At 31.8% G+C, this 18894-nt stretch overlaps 2 protein-coding genes and 1 long non-coding RNA gene across 4 annotated transcripts in view; 2 read left to right on the forward strand and 1 right to left on the reverse strand.

Annotated features, from left to right (window-relative positions):
* Dnr1 (E3 ubiquitin-protein ligase defense repressor 1) overlaps positions 1–13697 on the forward strand; it is a 216704-nt gene extending 203007 nt beyond the window's left edge. The window contains exons 3-7 of the mRNA XM_072893949.1: positions 6124–6364; positions 6775–6944; positions 7544–7760; positions 10058–10255; positions 10367–13697. Of these exons, the coding sequence (XP_072750050.1) occupies positions 6124–6364; positions 6775–6944; positions 7544–7760; positions 10058–10255; positions 10367–10684 (1144 nt within the window). The 3' untranslated portion in view covers positions 10685–13697. The remainder of the gene's footprint in view (positions 1–6123; positions 6365–6774; positions 6945–7543; positions 7761–10057; positions 10256–10366) is intronic.
* LOC140666599 (uncharacterized) overlaps positions 1–15191 on the reverse strand; it is a 165597-nt gene extending 150406 nt beyond the window's left edge. The window contains exons 1-2 of the long non-coding RNA XR_012046795.1: positions 15116–15191; positions 13830–13911 (exon numbers count right to left, since the gene is read on the reverse strand). This is a non-coding gene — a long non-coding RNA (uncharacterized lncRNA). The remainder of the gene's footprint in view (positions 1–13829; positions 13912–15115) is intronic.
* A 145-nt stretch (positions 15192–15336) lies between these two features.
* Positions 15337–18894, forward strand: part of Px (MAP7 domain-containg protein plexus) — a 110532-nt gene continuing 106974 nt past the window's right edge. The window contains exons 1-2 of one of the 2 annotated variants that reach the window (XM_072893948.1): positions 15337–15712; positions 17097–17991. In XM_072893948.1, the coding sequence (XP_072750049.1) occupies positions 17211–17991 (781 nt within the window). In that variant the 5' untranslated portion in view covers positions 15337–15712; positions 17097–17210. The remainder of the gene's footprint in view (positions 15713–17096; positions 17992–18894) is intronic. The other variant, XM_072893947.1, reaches the window with a different exon arrangement.

The raw sequence follows: 18894 nt of genomic DNA on the forward strand, positions 1-18894 counted from the left end.
CTTTTTTTTTTATTTTGACCCAGAAAACAATTGTGTGGAACAACAACAAAAGTTGGTTCTTCACGTTCTTTTATACTTTGAAATAAACTGAATTTGACAAAAAATTGCCGAATAGTTATAAGATTTTTTCATAATGGCCACTATGTTTTTAAGGGGAAATTTGTACACAAAAGTGTGAAATTGCTTAATTTCAATAAGAAAAATGGCAAATAAAGTCAATTAATGTTAAAAAATTTATTTCCAGTACACTGACTACATTAACTTTTACTAATTGTAAGTGTCAGCAAGAGAAAAAGAAATATTAAAAAATTTTTTTAATATTTCTCTACCGAAATTTGAAAAAAATTTCAAAACCGTCGGCATTAGCGTTATCCAAAGCATACTACGAATTTATTGTACCATTATTTTTTTATTAGTTATAAGCGTTCCAAGTAAATAACTCGATTTTGCTTTAATAATGAATATCTCGGTGAAAAAAAATTATAGAACATTTGTGAAAAAAAGAAATTAAAGTTATAACTCTGCTCTTTAACACCCAATTATTGAAATCGTGCTAGGATTTTTTTTAATTCAGTATTCTTGGACAAACTTTTGAAAAATTTGTTCAATCGAGTTGCTTTCTTATAGTTTTGTAACGAATAGAAGGAATTAAAATTCATTTAAAGATTCTAAAATTAGAATTTTCAAGCTTTGAAACGCTTTTTTATTGATCTTATTGCGATTATTTTAAAGGAAGTTACAACTACTTCAAAATTGGCCTTTTTTTACATGGAAGAAAGTGGCCCTTTAATTTTTCTGCGGATGTATATTATACTAGTTATTATAATATTAGATAAAAAAGGATTAAAAGGACCTATACCGGACTTTCCTCGGGATTAGCAGGGGTATTGTTTTTAATGTACACCAACCCCTTCTATAATCTTTTTCTACACCTCCTTCCGCAGCCCATTTTGTTCCCTCTAGCATATGACCGCAGAGAGCGTCTTTATCTACAGTCATAGGGACCTATTTTTTAATGCCGGTTTCGAAAGGCCTAGATAGAGGGAGTTTTAGTGACAAGGTACTTCTTCTCGGTGGGTTGCCATTAACACCATCCGAGAGGTGGCGATCAAATTAAATCGAATAAAAATTCGAAATTTCTGGTCGGATTTGAACCCGAGATCTTAGGCATAGTGAGCAGACGCTCAACTCACTGCGCTAGAATCGCACACTTATATACATATAATAGTAATTATGTATTATATAGTAGTAATTATATATTATAATAATATAATATACTAGTTAATACCTATTATTAATATTTATTATATATATTATACTGGTATTGTACTAATAGGTATATGTATTATACTAATATTATATAATATATATTATACAGACTACTTATTATATTATATTATATTATACTACATATCATTTGTTGTCAGAGAGAGAGAGAGAGAGAGAGAGAGAGAGAGAGAGAGAGAGAGAGAGAGAGAGAGAGAGAGAGAGAGAGAGAGAGAGAGAGAGAGAGAGAGAGAGAGAGAGAGAGAGAGAGAGAGAGAACGCTCTTGCTACAAGTGAAACCAGCCATTCACAATTGGCCAAAATATAATTACTCCATTAATGGGATAGAATATCAATCTAGAATATCAATCAATACTTGTACATGAAAGTAACTTTTATTTTAATAACTGCCAGCAAATTGAAATACGACACAGTAAATATTAACTCAACCTATACATTCTACCCAATTGTAAATGGCTGCTCTTCGATGTTAGCGGTCTAGTATAATGTAAAAAAGTCTGTGGATAGAATTCACTTTAATCGTATCGTATAAAATGTAATATGTTATATAGTTTTATTTATTTTTTATATTTTGTTTTTTAATCGAACTCTCTTTATTGAACGAAATTAATTATGTAGATTTATACATTAATTATAATACATTAATTATATGAGTACAAAATTAACTTTACATGCTTGATTCAAATAACATTGTAACTTTTTCCTTTGTACGATAAGTGTGTTGACAATTTTTTACGATAAACAAGTTATTGTTCGCATTAGTTCGATATGATTGATTTATACAAATACTTGTTGCACAATCAATCGAATACTTTATTTAGAACTCGGTCCAACCTTGTTTCCGTTTTTGAATTATATATAGGAAAATACCATATGCATGTCATGAATAAAATACAATGTGTCGCTAGTCAGTTGTTCCGTATGTAACGGTATTGTTAATATTACCAAAGTTACTTTACTTATATTAGTCCAACTTCAACTCTCCATGTCAAACATGTATTATCTGTTAAATATAGTATACTGTTTATTTGACATGTGGTATAATAAATAAATTGTTAAACAAATAAAATTAAAAAATATATTATGCTGAATTCTTAAAAAAATATTCTATCTTTAATAATATTTGATAAAAATTTTATTTTATCGAAATATTTTACATCTAAAGCAGTTTAATTCCATTCTAAAAGCACTCATGTCTTATTTAGGCAGATTTTCTTTTTATATATGTCGATAAAAGCTTTATTCATAATAAAAAAATTTCGAAAGATGAAACAATAAAATACTATGTGACGATAAAATTAATTATTAAACAAGTTACTCGGCAATCAAGTATAATATATATAACAATGAGTGAGCATTAGGAAAATATCAAATTCAATATCATATTAAATTAATAGAATATTACAGTATCAAATTGTAAAGTATAAACTTTCTTTAATTATTCAATAATTATCTCCATAAACTATGTATGAATAATGCGGATTACATAAACTTTAGTTAGACTAATTATTCTGATTATTTCATTATCGCGAAAATGAGATATTATCTTGCAATTGTATAATAAAATTATCTAGGTATTCTATAATATTCACAGATGAAAAAGCGATTTTGCGCTAAATATACATATTCACTGTTTCATTGTTTTCACTGTTTGTTGTAGATAACGTTAAAGTCATCTAAATAAAGATGAGACAAGACATAATATTTTATTTTAGACAAGATAAAGATGACTTATTTCAAGTTTATCTAGACAATAGATCAAATTATAAAGCATCTTATCTAGATGATTTTAAGATAACATTGCTTTAAAACATATAATTAAGAAAAAAATGAAAATATTATAATCGTATAATACAAAACATTAGCAGCAGCATGCTGCTTTCGAATCACTGAGTTAGTATATGTATACTATATATTGAATGATTCACTTTATAAAACATTGAGTATGTTGAACAAAACTCAGAACTTTAATAAGTTCTTTAATATGATTGGATCTTATTTTTGGAAATAAATTTAAGAATCAAACATATTAAAATCTTAAATTTTTTAAGTTTTTTTAATTAAGGACTAAGTTTTATTGATTGCAGAAGTATCTTAAATAATTTAAAGCTAATCCATTTTACCATCTAAGATAAAGATATCAATAATATATTCCATTATATCTAGACAAAGATGAAATAAGGCAATTGCTTCACAATGATGCTTCTAAATGATTATTTAGATAATTTCATCTAGATGACAGAAAACATATTTTTAAAAAGTAAATTTCATTCGAATATTATAAGAAGTTTATCAGACCGATCAAGGTCGATTTATATATTATATAATTTATTATATAATTTCAATTTAAAAATTGTTGGAAACGCCGTTTATTGCCTTTGTATAAGTTGTAATCGTAAGAGCTCGAACTTTCGGTGATGATTTTCATGTGAGGTTATCAATAAGTCCTGTATTGTCAAAAAAAGTTTTAGTGTTCTTCCAACTTTTCATTCTTTCGGAAGTTCAGACAAAATCTCTCAATATCTCTCTCACAGTGACAAATGTCATTGAGTTCTTGGTACTTGTCACGCGTATTTCACTAAAGTTTGCGGCCGACAAGACGAGTGAGTTTCGTCCAGCGAGTGAACGACAGATTGTTCGCACATCGTGACTTGTAGTAACTGATGTCTTTTCTTTTCATTTATTCGCGCACAATGAAAATTTTATGATGAAATAAATCGCTTAATGTACTTAAAAAATTCCATTTTTTTATTATAATTAATAAATATAAATAATTAATATTTAGAATATAATTATTATATAATTAATAAATCTTTTCGAAAAAAAAAATTATTTCAAGATTTAACAATGATAAAGTTGGTAAGATTGTAACGATTCGGGCACAGATTATACAAAATTATTAGACCGTGTTTTAATTTTTTACATAATAACTGTTTGATGTTAACGCGATTTCTCTCTTTCATATCTTTCTGAACATTTTTTTTATAATTTCCTTAAAAAAAATATCAAGATTCGTTTCCAAAACAGATTAGTAGCTGTCAGAGAAATTAACGCGAAAATTGGTTTCGTCGATACGTTCAGAAAACTCGTTGGAAATCTTCAACCATCGGTATTTTTTTCAAGTTTGTTGATATAGATTATCGTCGATTCGACCCAATTTAAATTGAAATTGGGTCTCTCGATTGAAATTGAAATTCTTCATCAAAGATATTGGGAGTTGCGAGTCAACTATTTAAAATAACTCGAGAATATAACATGTTTCACAGATATTTCTCGTTGTTTATCATTCAATATTGAGTTAATCATTCAATATCAAATCGATGATAATTCACGCTCTGAGTACAGTTGAAACGACGATCGATATTATTACTCTTGTGAATAAAAGTACAGATAATAAATTGTTTGTGTTCATTATGACCAATTATTTATCATTAATGATGTCCACATGTGATTTTCTTGATGTTGATAATTATTTATTTTCACGATGAGATATCACTGAGGGAATTAAAAGAGAATAGAGCGGCTTGCAAAACCATGAAAATTGATACAAAGCCCGGGATATTCTAATGCAGTTCTTTATCGTATTTTACTCTACTGCTTTGCAAGCAAGCTATTCAAATCTGCTCTCGACACATAATTCCACTCCTCTGATAGTAACATATTTATTGCAAAGTGTATGCATTGTACATCTGAAGGAGTATGCAAAAGCAGCTCTCAGAGAAGAAGACTTCTTTTGAAGAGTTGCTCTTTTCTAGAATACACATACATTCAGTATTCTTCAAATATACATGTAAACGGAGAATCGTGGTATGCAATAAATCATTTAATTTTGTAAGTAATTTAGCGAAACTGAAATGAAAATATGTGTAAAAATTTTTTTAAAAATATAATCTACATTTATGATTTATTAGAAATATAAAATGTAAATATATATATGTTTATATGTCAATTTTGACTGTTACTTTGAAGCAGTGATTTATGAGACATTGGACATACAAATAAGATAATGTCTTACAATTAGTAGAGTCAAAGCTCCTTATTCGCGTTTTCAATATTCGCGGAATAAAAATTGGTAACTTCTCTTTTTATTCGCGATCAGAAAATTCTGTATCCGCGGTCAAAATTTCAATTTTATTATATTATCTTTGTGAATTCTTCATAAAAATTTATTTCTATTTTTGAGAGAAATCTGATTTTTAAAAGGAAGATAGAAGAAACAATAGCCGAATATAAGCTTAAGTTTTAAATATTATTAGACGATTGATTAGAAATTCGTTTATTTGGTAATATTTTCTTGTTTTGCGACACTTTGTTTATTCCTAAACTTAAGCTTATATTTAAATAATTTGTCATCATATTTAGTTTGGTTATGTGTTATTGTTAATTTTAAATAAAACCATCTTTTTTAATATAATTTTTTTTTCATTTTTAATTTTCTTGGAATGTATCTCTTATATTTCCATACATTTTACTATCCCATATTCGCAACATTTTTACGGAATAAGGATCTTTGACAGTATCTATAAATTTACTACTAAATTATGAACGCATTTTTTGCCAGTACAAACGCGCCTCGATCGTTAATCATTTCTGTATTGTTGCATTGCTATATTGTTTAACTTAGTTGAGAGCCGAGAAACCTTAAAACAATGTGCTTTGAGAACAGGAAGGTAATCAATCTTACTTTAGTCTGAGTATCGTATATTAGCGTAGTTGGCCCACCTTGCATTCACCTATCTCTACCGCGAAATTGAACTAATCGCAATTAATAACTCCCCGTGAATTTATCCGACCACTCATCTCTCTTTATCTCTCTCTCTCTCTTTCTAATTACAGGCATCAGTTCTACTTGCATTCCCGCCTCGAGCTGGTCGATGGTAAATTAAAGGTCTCAGATTGGAATTCGGTGGCCCGTTTGGTAGCGTTGATAGCGCAAGCCGATGGTGGTGATTATGATGCGCTATCACCGCCACATGCACTTTACTCTCAATGCTGTCATATACAACCTGCAGAGCCGTGTGAGCCAAAACCTCAAGATTTTTTACTTCGAATAGTTCAGCAACACAAGGAAATTAAGGTTTGATCGTCTTGACAAGTATTAATTATAATTTAATTAGCTACAATAGACGCTATTATACCTATACACATTATTGTTTTATTTTGATAAATATATATATACGTTATTCTCCTGTTTTCCAGTTAATTAAATTTTTTCTATCTTTCTAGTTTTTTTAAGATACGCGAGATTAAATTACATTTTTTATTTGGCTTTAATGTGTACAGTTATTTTTAATGATAAAAAAATAATAAATAATAAATAAAAAAAAGAATGATATTTTTTTCGAAAATAATTGCATTTGGATAGATATGACGTATTTTCTGGTTAAATTTTGAGTGATTTTTTAAATGATTTGATAGCTGAATATTGCTGCATGAAATATATCAAACTTATCATGTATGCTATATAATACAAATACAAATTTTCAGGGAATGAAAGCTTCGACCGCTGAATATTGGCTCTTGAAAGAAATATCAAATCTCGACATGTTTGGGCAGGAAATGTTTCACAGTAAATTTGGATACAATGGAGTTTCTATGATCGGCGTTGGTCCACACGGAATTACAGTCTATCGCAATCAGGGTGAAGAAACGCAAAAGTAACTATGCGAATATATCTATATTTAAAATTAAAAAAGAAAAAGAAAATTTTTCTATTTTTATAGTCAAGAAATAATTTTTTTTTTTATTTACATTTCTTTTTAAAATATTTCAAAACCAAATCATAAATTTAATATTGCTAATTTATCGTGTATATTTTGTTAAGCCACATTTTGTATCGTAAATTGAGCTGCGCCTTTTTACGTATTGATTAAGCAATTCAACTAATATTGTGTTGCTAAACTTGTATTTATTAACGCGAAATCGCAGGGCAATTTTAATGTCGCTTGTTGGCGATAGGAGACGGTACGTATCGACTGCTGTACGCTAATACCATCCGTCGAGATGATTGTTCAATGTTACTAAACTCTTCATTATCGAAAATTCGCGCTTGATGTAAAATAATAAAGTTGTAATGTCTACCTTATATAGACGTAAAAATAATTCATAGAAAATATTTACATGTAATAATATTGTTAATTTTTCTCTCCCTTAAGTTTTTGCCTCATCCATTATGTGAAGAATAAGATTAGCATTAAAATTTTACTTTACCGCATGGTTTAATCTATTACATAATGTATTATGTATTGCATTACAGCATACCGTATACAGCTATACAAAGCGCTACGTCACAACGACGAATGTTTCACCTGGTTTACCTCTCGCTGGACGGTGAAGAGACGTCGTTGGACTTTAAATTAGACTCAAGCCAGTCCGCTAGTGGACTTTACAGAGCGATCACTGAGAAACACGCATTTTACAGCTGCGAAACAGTTAGAAGCGCAGTCACCGCGCAGTTTATCCGTGATTTAAAGGTACCCGGCACAAGCTTTGTTTATACTAATGCAGATTACCTATCTACGATGTTTTTTGTTATCTAGATGAAGTTATCTAGATAATCATTTAGATGAAGCAATTGGTTTATCTCACTTTTATCTAGATAATAATTGAATATATTATCTATATTTTTATCTTAGACGGTAAAATGGATTATCTGCTTTAAATTATTTAAGATAATTCTGTAGTCAACAAAACTTAGTAAATCCTTAATAAACAATTTTAATATGTTTGGCTCTTAGATTTATTTCCAAAGATAAGATCGAATCATATTAAAGAACTTACTAAACGCTGAGTTTTGTTCAACACAACTCAATGCTTTATAAAGTGAATCATTCAGTATATAAGTATACACTAACTCAGTGATGTCAGATTCGAAAGCAGCATGCTGCTGCTAATATTTTGTATTATACGATTGTAATATTTTCATTTTCTTCTTAATTATATTTTTTAAAGCAATGTTATCTTAAAATCATCTATAGATAAGATGCTTTATAATTTTATCTATTATCTAGATAAATTTGAAATAAATCATCTCTACCTTATACGAAATAAAATATTATATGTTTTATCTTTATTTAGATGACTTTAACATTATCTACGTGAAACATTGCCTATATGTATATGTATTATTTGGAAAAGTAAAATTTTTGTGGTTTTGTAAAAATACCAGTGAGAATATTACGTCTTCTTTTTTGTATATATCTTGATATATGCGAACAAAAAGTACTCTGAATATGTGTGTGAAACTTTTTATTTTGATTTTTTTTTAATGTCTACAGTCGGACCTCTTATCCTACGACCCTCTTATGCAACGAAACATCTTATCCTACGACAAAAAATCCTCTCATGCTACGACCGCGAAAGGGGAATTATACCCCCACTCTCAAATTTTTGTCATAGGATTAGAGGTTTAAGAGGAAGATTCCGGACCGAAAATGTCGTAGGATAAGAGGTCCGACTGTAATACAAATGTAATAAATAATGATAAATATCTAGAAAAGGTCACACCTCACCGATGATGTTGACCTTGATATATGTTATAGAGATGTACGTTGCAAGACAAAGCAAAGTTCACATGGATTTGCAACTTTCCACGCGAAGCGATGTGGACGGGGTGGGTGCGGGAAGGGGGGCTTAAGGTTCCCGTGTGCATGTGTGCGCGTGTGTGCGTGTGTGTGCGTGTGTGCGTGTATGCGTGCGTGCGTGCGTGCGTGCGTGCGTGCGTGCGTGCGTGCGTGCGTGCGTGCGTGCGTGCGTGCGTGCGTGCGTGCGTGCGTGCGTGCGTGCGTGCGTGCGTGCGTGCGTGCGTGTGTGTGTGTGTGTGTATGTGTGTGTATGTTATGAAAATATTCCCTCACTCATATTTATATTATTCCATGCGAATAAAAATGAAAATTATTAATACTATTGCACATGTATGTAGGAAAATTATAATATTTCAAAGTCGCATATCTCAGAAACCAAACGAGACCGCCGCAAAATTCAAAGCATGCGTTACTTAGGAGTGTACCCTCTACAACATATATCAAGGTTATTAGAATCGGGGGTGGCTCCCTATAAGGAACCATTAAATATTTCGGAAAGTATAAGAGACCGCCATTTAAGTTATTAGGAAAAGTTGATCAGTACTTTCCTCTATAACATATATCAAGGTCAACATCATCGGCGAGGTATGACCTTTTCTAGATATTTACCTAAATAATATATTCTTTCGTTGATTTCATAGAATTTTAAGAGAGTAGTAATATATTATTTAAAAAAAATTTTGTATAAAGTTGTTTTTATTGATAATTATAGTCCTCTACTAGAAAATAAATAAAAAAAAATATTTAATTAAGGAAAATATGAAAACATTATAATCATATAATAAAAAACACTAGCAGCATGCTGTTTTCGAATCTGACACCACTGAGTTAGTGTATACTATATAGGTACTGAATGACTCACTTTATGAAACATTGAGTGTGTTGAACAAAAGTTAGCATTTAGTAAGTTCTTTAATGTGATTGGGTCTTATATTTGAGTTGCCTTTAGAAATAAATCTAAGAACCAAACATATTACAAAGTGTTTATTGAGGATTAAGTTTTATTGATTGCAAAATTATCTTAAATAATTTCAAGTAGATAATCCACTTTACCATTTAATATAAAGATAATATAGTCCATTATCTAGATGAAGCTGAGATAAAGCAATTGTTTCATTTAAATGATTATCTAGATAACTTCATCTAGAAAAATAAAAAAAAACACTGATTATCATTCCTTTCTTCAGGGGACAATAATTTCCATTTTCAATGAAGATTCGACTTTGGGCAAGAAGTACGTGTTCGATATACGCAGGACTTGTCGGGAGGTTTATGATAATGCACGGCGTGCGCTTTATTGCGAGGCCGCAACCATAGCTTTGCCAGAGGAGAATGAGATTCTCGAGAGTCACGCCTGTGGCGAATGCGAAAATCCTAAGTGCAAGGTAAGGGCGATAAATTCAGGCTATCTCGCATGATAATCTCGCGTTACTCCGAATTGTTAGTGGGGGCATAATCCAGAGACAATTTGTATATTATGTTCGGCGAAATTTCAGGAATCCCGAGAATGTCTGGCGAGATTGCTGGACGCTATGCTGTGCCGGATCTGCATGGATCGAAGCCTAGACACTGCCTTGTTTCCCTGCGGACACGCTGTGGCCTGTTTGGATTGCGCCCGTCGCTGCGAGCGTTGCCCATTATGTCGGGCTGATATTGACTATTGCCGGACGATATACCTCCCGATTGAGCTGACTCACATCGATAAACACAATCCGAAGCTGTTGTCAGAAACGATCGAGCCCGTATTCGGCAAGTCGGAGGAGATGAAGGAACGAATTTTGGCCAGCGAACCGTCGGTGAACAGTAACATTTGAGAGTGTCGAGTCAAACGTCGATTTGGCTCGTTCGAAAGATTCTTCAGGATTGTTACTTGCCGCGCAGGAAGGGCGTATTAAAATTAAGATACGTGCGACAATGAAGCATTTTTTTATTTATCCATCGAGTGATTTCGTGCTTCATCGATTTCGCGAATTTGATGATCGAAACCATTATCTTGCGCGACTGCTTCAGATATATACAATTTTATCATTATATATTTGACATTATTCGTGAGTGTTTTTCTCCCTTCATTTTAATTTTTTATTTATCTATTTAATTTATAAGATTACTGTAATTATTTTTTTATTGATTTTTTTTTTTGCAAAGATTTCATCATTGTCAATCAAACAACTAAATACATTTAAATTTACGTTATCGGCGTCATTATTTTCTAATTATTACGAAAATTTCTTTCACACGTTTTTTTTTTTTTTTTTTTTTTTAATTTTAAATCATCTTTTCGATAAAAATTACTGAGAAAAATTCTCTTTTTTGGTTTTCTAGCCAAAGAAATATATAGTAATAAGTTTTTAAGCTGATCTCTTTCTTGTTGATGATTAACAAATACAGAATAAAGAGTCTGAAAATACTGCACTTGAGAAATGATGGTACTGTGATTGAAGGTGACATTGTTAGAAAAATACAAGAGATACGAGGATATGTCATAAATAGATCCAACGAAAGAATTATGATTGCATTACAAGACTTCATCATTGTCTAGATATTTGTAATGATGTTTGAAACAGTCTCTTTATTCGAGCGACTGAAAAGTGCTATTAGCAGCATGGATCTACAAAAAGCAATGCTGCCAAGGAGTATGTGATGTATATTATACAAGATCCAAAAGCACTTTGCGTAAATTTTTCTTTTTAACTGAATAATCGGACCAATCTTTTCCTCTTGTTATTTCGTGATCGATGCTTTGCTTCTCTTTTAGATAGATATAATTTTATTTGGTCGTACGTTTACCTCTGATCTAGATAATACTCGCAGGTTGCTCGGGTCGAAACTTTTATCGGAATCAATGTGACCCGGCATATTTTTACTACAACAGTTTACTACATTTGTTACTCATTGCGCATATGCGATATATCGTTTACACAAAACAACTGCTAAAACAATAAAATCACTTCTAATCTTTTGATAAAGGAAAATTGGAATCATACGGATATACATATGTATATTACGATATTTACGCGTGCAACATATGACAGACTTAGAATATTAAGTAATACGTTATCACTTTAATGTAGATTCTAATGATAAAGACAACCACACGATACGGACATCACATTTAGATATGTATTGTGGATCTATTTTTATCATAGTGGAACAAGCAGAAACTGAAGCACTTAATCATTGTAGAATTATTATCCTAAAGTGAATTTCCTGCGAATTGTATCCTATTTTTTTTTTTTTAATTGAATCATTTTATGCAAAGAGGAAACTTTATTACCATAATATCTGTTTATATATGTACATAAGAGACGAGATAACCCACAGCAATAGGGTCAAGTGAGTAAAAGTCATGAGTTCATCAAATGTCAAATCTGATTTAACATACTATGTGCGTATATACGTCAGTAAGTCATAATAAAACCAAAACGATTTAATTGTCTGCGTTTTGTTAAAAGATAAATCGCGAAGTAAAAAGTCAACGGCATTTTACATATAAGGAAATACAAAGACAGACTATTTCTGTACAAAAATAGGTCGCCTTTTCGTTTAAATTATATAAAATTAGCTAAAACTCAAGATATTGATTTTTGTCTTATTCTCGCTCACTGAAAATTTGATATTAGCAATATAGTCGGTCTCTAACAAATTATTTATAACATTTATCAATAGCATTCTATAAATTTTGTATGTGTGATGCAAGTACAGAATGAATGAAAAAATGAGAAAAAGAGAGAAAGAGAAAGAGAGAGAAAGACAGAGAGAAAAGATAATATAAAAAATGAGAAAATAATGAAAAAATCATTATAGTCATTCATCAATGCAAAATAATTTAAGTACTTTAGTTTGTAATTATTCATAAGAAGAGATAATAGTGTATTTATATGCCGCTATGTTTAATGCTTTTCAAGATACTCTTCTTGAATCACAGTGTAGCCGTCGTTTTGTTCACAAATATATATATGCCGGTTTAGTATATATTTCTTATTATAAAACACTTTATAACATCTTTAGATATAGTATATTAATATGATAGCGAGGCTACACTGTATCTGCAAGATCAGAGTATTGCTTGGAGTGAATTATTTTAGTGATTTACTTTCTTTTTTTTTTTTTTTTTTTTTTTAGATAATGTGTACATAAAATTGAAGCCTAAACTGTGTATTTAATGCAATTCAATGCAATCTTGCAATAGGTTACTATTGTCACACAAACAAGATAAAATATCTCTGTTGGAAAATTGTGAACCTATGCGATAACCGTTGTGAAAATGAGCATAATTATAATTATATTCTTTAAAATATAGTGGTCCGCAATCGCGAATATGAAAAATAAAATAAAATAAAATAACTTTGTACCACTACTGTGTGTGTCGATAAGTGTAAGATTACTAATAATGACAACACAACAATAACACTATTATTATGCATTACGAATAATAATTTCATGTGATTTTAAATCTCTGTATAAAAAGTAAGAAAAAAATTTTAAATATTGTAGCTAATAGATCTATATGGTAGAGACAAAAGTGAGAGAGAGAGAAAGGGAGAGAGAGAGAGAGAAAGGGAGAGAAAGGGAGAGAGAGAGAGAGAAAGGGAGAGAGAGAGAGAGAGAGAGAAAGAAAAAAATAGAGTATTTCTAAAAGTTATCATTTGCAAAGAGTATTTTTAAAGTATTTTCAATTATTTTTTAGTATTATATCAAAATTCCACCCAGTGGAAAAAGTGGAAATGCGCGCGTACATATGAAAATATCACAAATTATGAGACGTAAATTTTAGCATTCAATACGATGTTCCAACCTGTTGATTAAATACTGTGAAATATTGAAGAATGAATTTTTTCTTATTTAAGCCCAATCCTCTAATTTAATTTAATTTTTTTTAACAATATATTTTTCTCTATAAAGTAGTTGCTGGTAGAAATATTGTTGAGATTTTAAAATTGAACATTTTTTCTTACTTACTTTTGTTGCGTAAAAGAAAGAACTGTATAAACGGATTCTCTCTAGCAATTTCATGTTGGTATTGACACACACAATGTAGTTTCTGAAAATAAAATATATTATTATTATTTTTATATATTATTATTTTTTTTTACAATAATAAAATTTATAAATCAAGAATTTTTGTCATGAATATTCACATTCAAATACATATAAAATATTTAGATATATTTATATGCTTAAATATAATATTTTAATTAAATGTTGCAATCAATTTTCTTACATTAATTGATAAATTATTCTTTGTAGTTTACATTATTAATAATAATCAATCTAAGAAAAAGTTAGATAAGTAATAACAATGAAAAATAGTTTAAAGTTATAAAAAACAGTGAATATTTTTGTTCCATTTCAATATTATTTATCTATGTCTTTTCTCTACTAATATATGTTAATCGAGAAATAAATTTGATTATAGTTACATTGTATATATGCATCAAAGCATAAATTATATTTAATTATATTCGAATTAATAAAATTGCCGTTTATGTATCATTTTTTTTTTTCTTGAAGGTTTAAGATACAAATTTTACAAAATATGATTGAATTCACTATTCTCATGTAAATTTTTCTTAACAAACTATAACGATTCATCAATATTTAATGATAATATATTAATCATTAAGCATCGATAAAAAAAAGATTTAAGAGATTTCACTTACAATTTTATATTTTAAAAATCTAGTCTTACAATTGTACAAAACAGCTATTAATAACAATGCAGTGTAATTGTAATAAATTTAATATCAATCTATTTCGTACTTTTAAACTTATTCCCAGTAAACGCTACATATTCCTGAAATATTTATGAAATGTTCTTAAAATTCAAAATTAACCCAAGAATATTCCAAAAGATTCCAGAATATTTAAAGAACGTGCAGAGAATATTCAAATAAACACAAAATGTTCTGATTTTGTATCATTTTGTATACTGTTTTATTCTATTTTTTATTTCATTTTTTATATTCCATACATATATCAAAATTTAGACTGAATGTTCCTTATTACACATACAAGTAATGTTTATAGAATATTCTGAATATTTAACAATTACTTGAACGTTCTATGAACATTTTTTTACTATTCTAGGATAATGTACAGAACTTTTGGTATACGAATGAAATAATTCAGGAATATCTAGCGTTTACTGGGTTGGCACAAGTTCTTCCAAAGAATTAATTAGAAACGTGAAAGCAAATCCATAAATATATAAAAATAGGCACGATGCATTAACATATCACCCTGACCTTTTCGTGCCTTTACTTTCGCTGAAAATTGTTGCACGTTTCACGAAGGAACAACTTTGTACGAGGAACGCGCGCGCGATGAAAGTAAAGTTTAAACTCTACGCTGGCTCGCCGTTGGCGGCAATTCGGTTGCGGATGAGCGTCGACGCGCATGCGCCGCGCGCTCTCATTGGCGGCCGCGGTGGCGCTGTCATATGACGAAGCTGCGTGGCATGACGGGACGGCGGATCGGCGATTTTGCAACATGGCGGAGAAGTGAGGGCGAAGTCGTGGGTGCTGTGCCATCGGAAAATGTATTTTTCCTAGTCGCCCGTAACGCTTCCGCCGTTACTTTCGCGATCGCAGCCGCGACAGTGAAACATACGTTATTCGGGTGGTGTCGGTTTCACTCCGATAACGGATACAGTAGCGCAGTAGTGTAAATATGAACGGGACGGCCGGCAGCGCGACGACGAAGGTGACACCCCGCGGCTCGAGCACGTATGGCAGGGACTAGGGCTCGCGATAAGGGAGCCCTGCTTTTGTCCTAGCGAGCCGCGGACAGCAGCACCAAATAGCGACGCGATGTTGTGGCCAGCCCTGCCGAACTGTGAGAACGTGAGTGTCGTGTGCGAAGAAACAATGTCCTCCGCTTTGACGCGTGTGCCGATCGGCTTTGCGTAATTTCGGTAGCGAGAGAGCTAGCCAGAGAGTGCGAGAGCGCGAGAGATTGCCTGAGAGATCTCTCGGGATCGCGTCTCTCGTCGCCTCTGCTGGTATTCCTCCGAATTCTTTCGAAAAGCTCAAGGGGCGACATTGAGATGTACAATTCCTCGACGCCGTTTCCAACAGTCGAGTTGCGTCGATCACCGATCGCCAAAGACGGTAGCGTAACTCGCTGAGCGAGCACCACCATTGTGTCCGTTGATCACGATCGTGCCAGTTGATTCTGACAGCGAACGTACCATTCGTCCGCTGTCATCGAGACGATGAATTTTCGTCGTCGTCGGAAAATGCTCGGCCGCATTCTCCGACTTCCTTTCTGTCGCAGAATGACGCACTCTCTTCCTTAAACGGCGACCCTATAACGTTTATACCGATGTACCGAAAAGTTCATCTCTCTGGTCGGTCTCGGTAAATCACTCGATGTAGCGATGCTCCAAAAATATACCACATGCCTACAGTGGTCTAAATGCATCGCGCCATGATACTATCGCGAATTTATAAATGCTCAATATATCAATGCCTCGATTCTTTTAAATGCATCTGTTGATTGTTATCAAGTTGTGAAACTAGCCATTTACCCCAGCTGTTTAAACTTCCACACATGTATTACCGCTTTATGCTTTTATACTGTGTGACGATAAACTGAACTGGTATCAGATGCATTGTGCGTATGGACGATTACAAAAATCACTTTTAAAATGTTTTCACAATTGTAATATAGAGTAATTGTAATTTATTATCAAGTAATACATATGGATTGTCCAGTAAATCGTAACACGATTGACAAATACAACTTGATATATGTTATAGTTTTACAAACTCGACTTAAAAAGATTTATTCTATATTTTTACTCACTTGTTTCCATTGAAAGTTGCCACTTTTAGGTTCCATTAAAATTTATTCAGCACTATATAATGACTTATTGATATATTGAGCGATTTCTGCACATCTATTATGAAATGAGGTCACAGCTGCACCCAAATAATTTTATTTGCATACAATGAGGTGTTCTAAAAGGATCGCTTTCAAACAATATTTGTGTGTGGCCACTAACTTGAAAAATATACACTTGATGCAATTATATGTAGTATTTTAGTTTTAAATATGTAGAAAAGTACATCAATTTTTAATTATATCAATCAGTAAACAATAATACAAACAGATATACACATAGAGTAAGAAAGAAAGAGAAAGTGTGTGTGCGTGTGTATTATATTTAAAGCAAATATATACTGTATTTCAATTTAGTTATGAATCCATATTTTATATTTTCAGATATACATAAGAAATAGAAGCTCTATCGGTCACTGTGATTTCTGATCGTACATGCGTGCCAAACACAAAGATATAAGAGGGCGTTAAGAAGAGATCCAATGGTTTCCTGACATAATGGAGGGCAAATTATATGTGAAGAATGAGCCGGGACTTGAGGGGCAATCGCTCGCGAATCCGCAGCCCAATCCGCCCGTCGAGGACGGTGGGGGAGCGAGAATCTGCTTTGTCTGTGGTGCCGTGGGCCACAGCGAGCAGCATTGGTTACGAGTAAAACCAAGCCCAGGCGGTGCGTCCAACGACCCCTATTTTCCGTTTCTCGAATCACACGAGCCGCCGAGTAGCTATCGTGGCGAGGGTGCCAGAAGCGGTGCTGTCAAAGCATGCAATCTCTGTTACATTGTGTTGTTGCAACAGTGGGAACGTTACGAGCGAGAAGCTAGGCCGCACAGCCAGCGGATTTATTGGTTAAAGAGATGCGACGGCGGCTCGTTCACCGGTGCCGAGATGGCACTTCAGGGCGAATACGCCGCTCAGGTTTTGGGCTTGACGAACGATCAGGCGCCGCAGCTTAAGCAGGAGAACCGACCGATCGGTATCTCACCGCGATTACCGCAAAATTCACCCTCGCCGAGAGTCGAGCAAAGCAGACCACCGTCGAATTCGCTCGAGCTACCAAGGCCGCATTCTAACACAGCGGAAACGCACAGGCACTTGGAACAAACGAGGCTCACAATGGAATCTCCTCATCACAGATTGCAGTCACCTCACCAAAAGTTGCAAAGCCCACGACAATCTGTCGAAGATGCTAGAATATCCAACGAGGCGGCGTTGGATCTGAGACATGCACCTAGAAGTTCACCTACACCACAACCCACCTTACCGCCACAACCTTCAGGTTATTAATTAATTTTCGTGTCTATTTTACATGAATCTAATTCATATGAAACTCAGATAAAAGTATTACTTGTTAAATTTTAAAATATGTATTATCTACTATTATTTACTTTTTTTGTATTTTTTGTATTTTTTGTATTTTTTAATATTTTTTTGTGTTGTTTGTATTTTTATATTTTTTGTATTTTTATATTTTTTGTATTTTTGTATTTTTATATTTTTTGTATTTTTGTATTTTTTGTATTTTTATATTTTTTTGTATTTTTGTATTTTTGTATTTTTATATTTTTTATATCTTTTAAAATAAATTAGTATTTTTGATGAATTATTTCTTGAGTAATAATATTGTTGCATTAATACAAGTATCAATTGCAAAGTTTAAAATATATATATAGATCATGCACACACACAGACAGAAGAAGATAAAGCAAGTATAAACAGAAACTTCCAATAACTGGCGAATATCATTAAATTTTTATCTAGAAATTAGAAAATCAACCTATATATATTTGTCTTTATCTTCAAAGAACGTATTGTTTATTCATGGCAAATTTGATAAATTATGGTATACAACCGATTAAAATAATTTCTAGTTAATAAATGTAAAAAAATTTGAAAAAATATATATATAGATAGATTATGTATAGATAGAATAATATATGGATTTATAACTATACATTGACATTTTATATATGTCCGTCAATTAGTAAGACTTGCGCTATCTTGGAATTTGTAATATTTGCTCTATTTAAATATTATACACAAAATGTAGAGAAAAAAAGTTAGTAAGGTCAATACTAGAAAATCAATGGTTTAAAAGTTATATGTGATTTTGTTTAATTCCTACAAGTAAATGATAATGTTTTACCTATGTTTTTGACATTGCTTTTGCAATATATTTTAT

The sequence above is a fragment of the Anoplolepis gracilipes genome, chromosome 6 (genome assembly GCF_047496725.1).
Source record: "Anoplolepis gracilipes chromosome 6, ASM4749672v1, whole genome shotgun sequence".
Taxonomy (NCBI): Eukaryota; Metazoa; Arthropoda; class Insecta; order Hymenoptera; family Formicidae; genus Anoplolepis; species Anoplolepis gracilipes.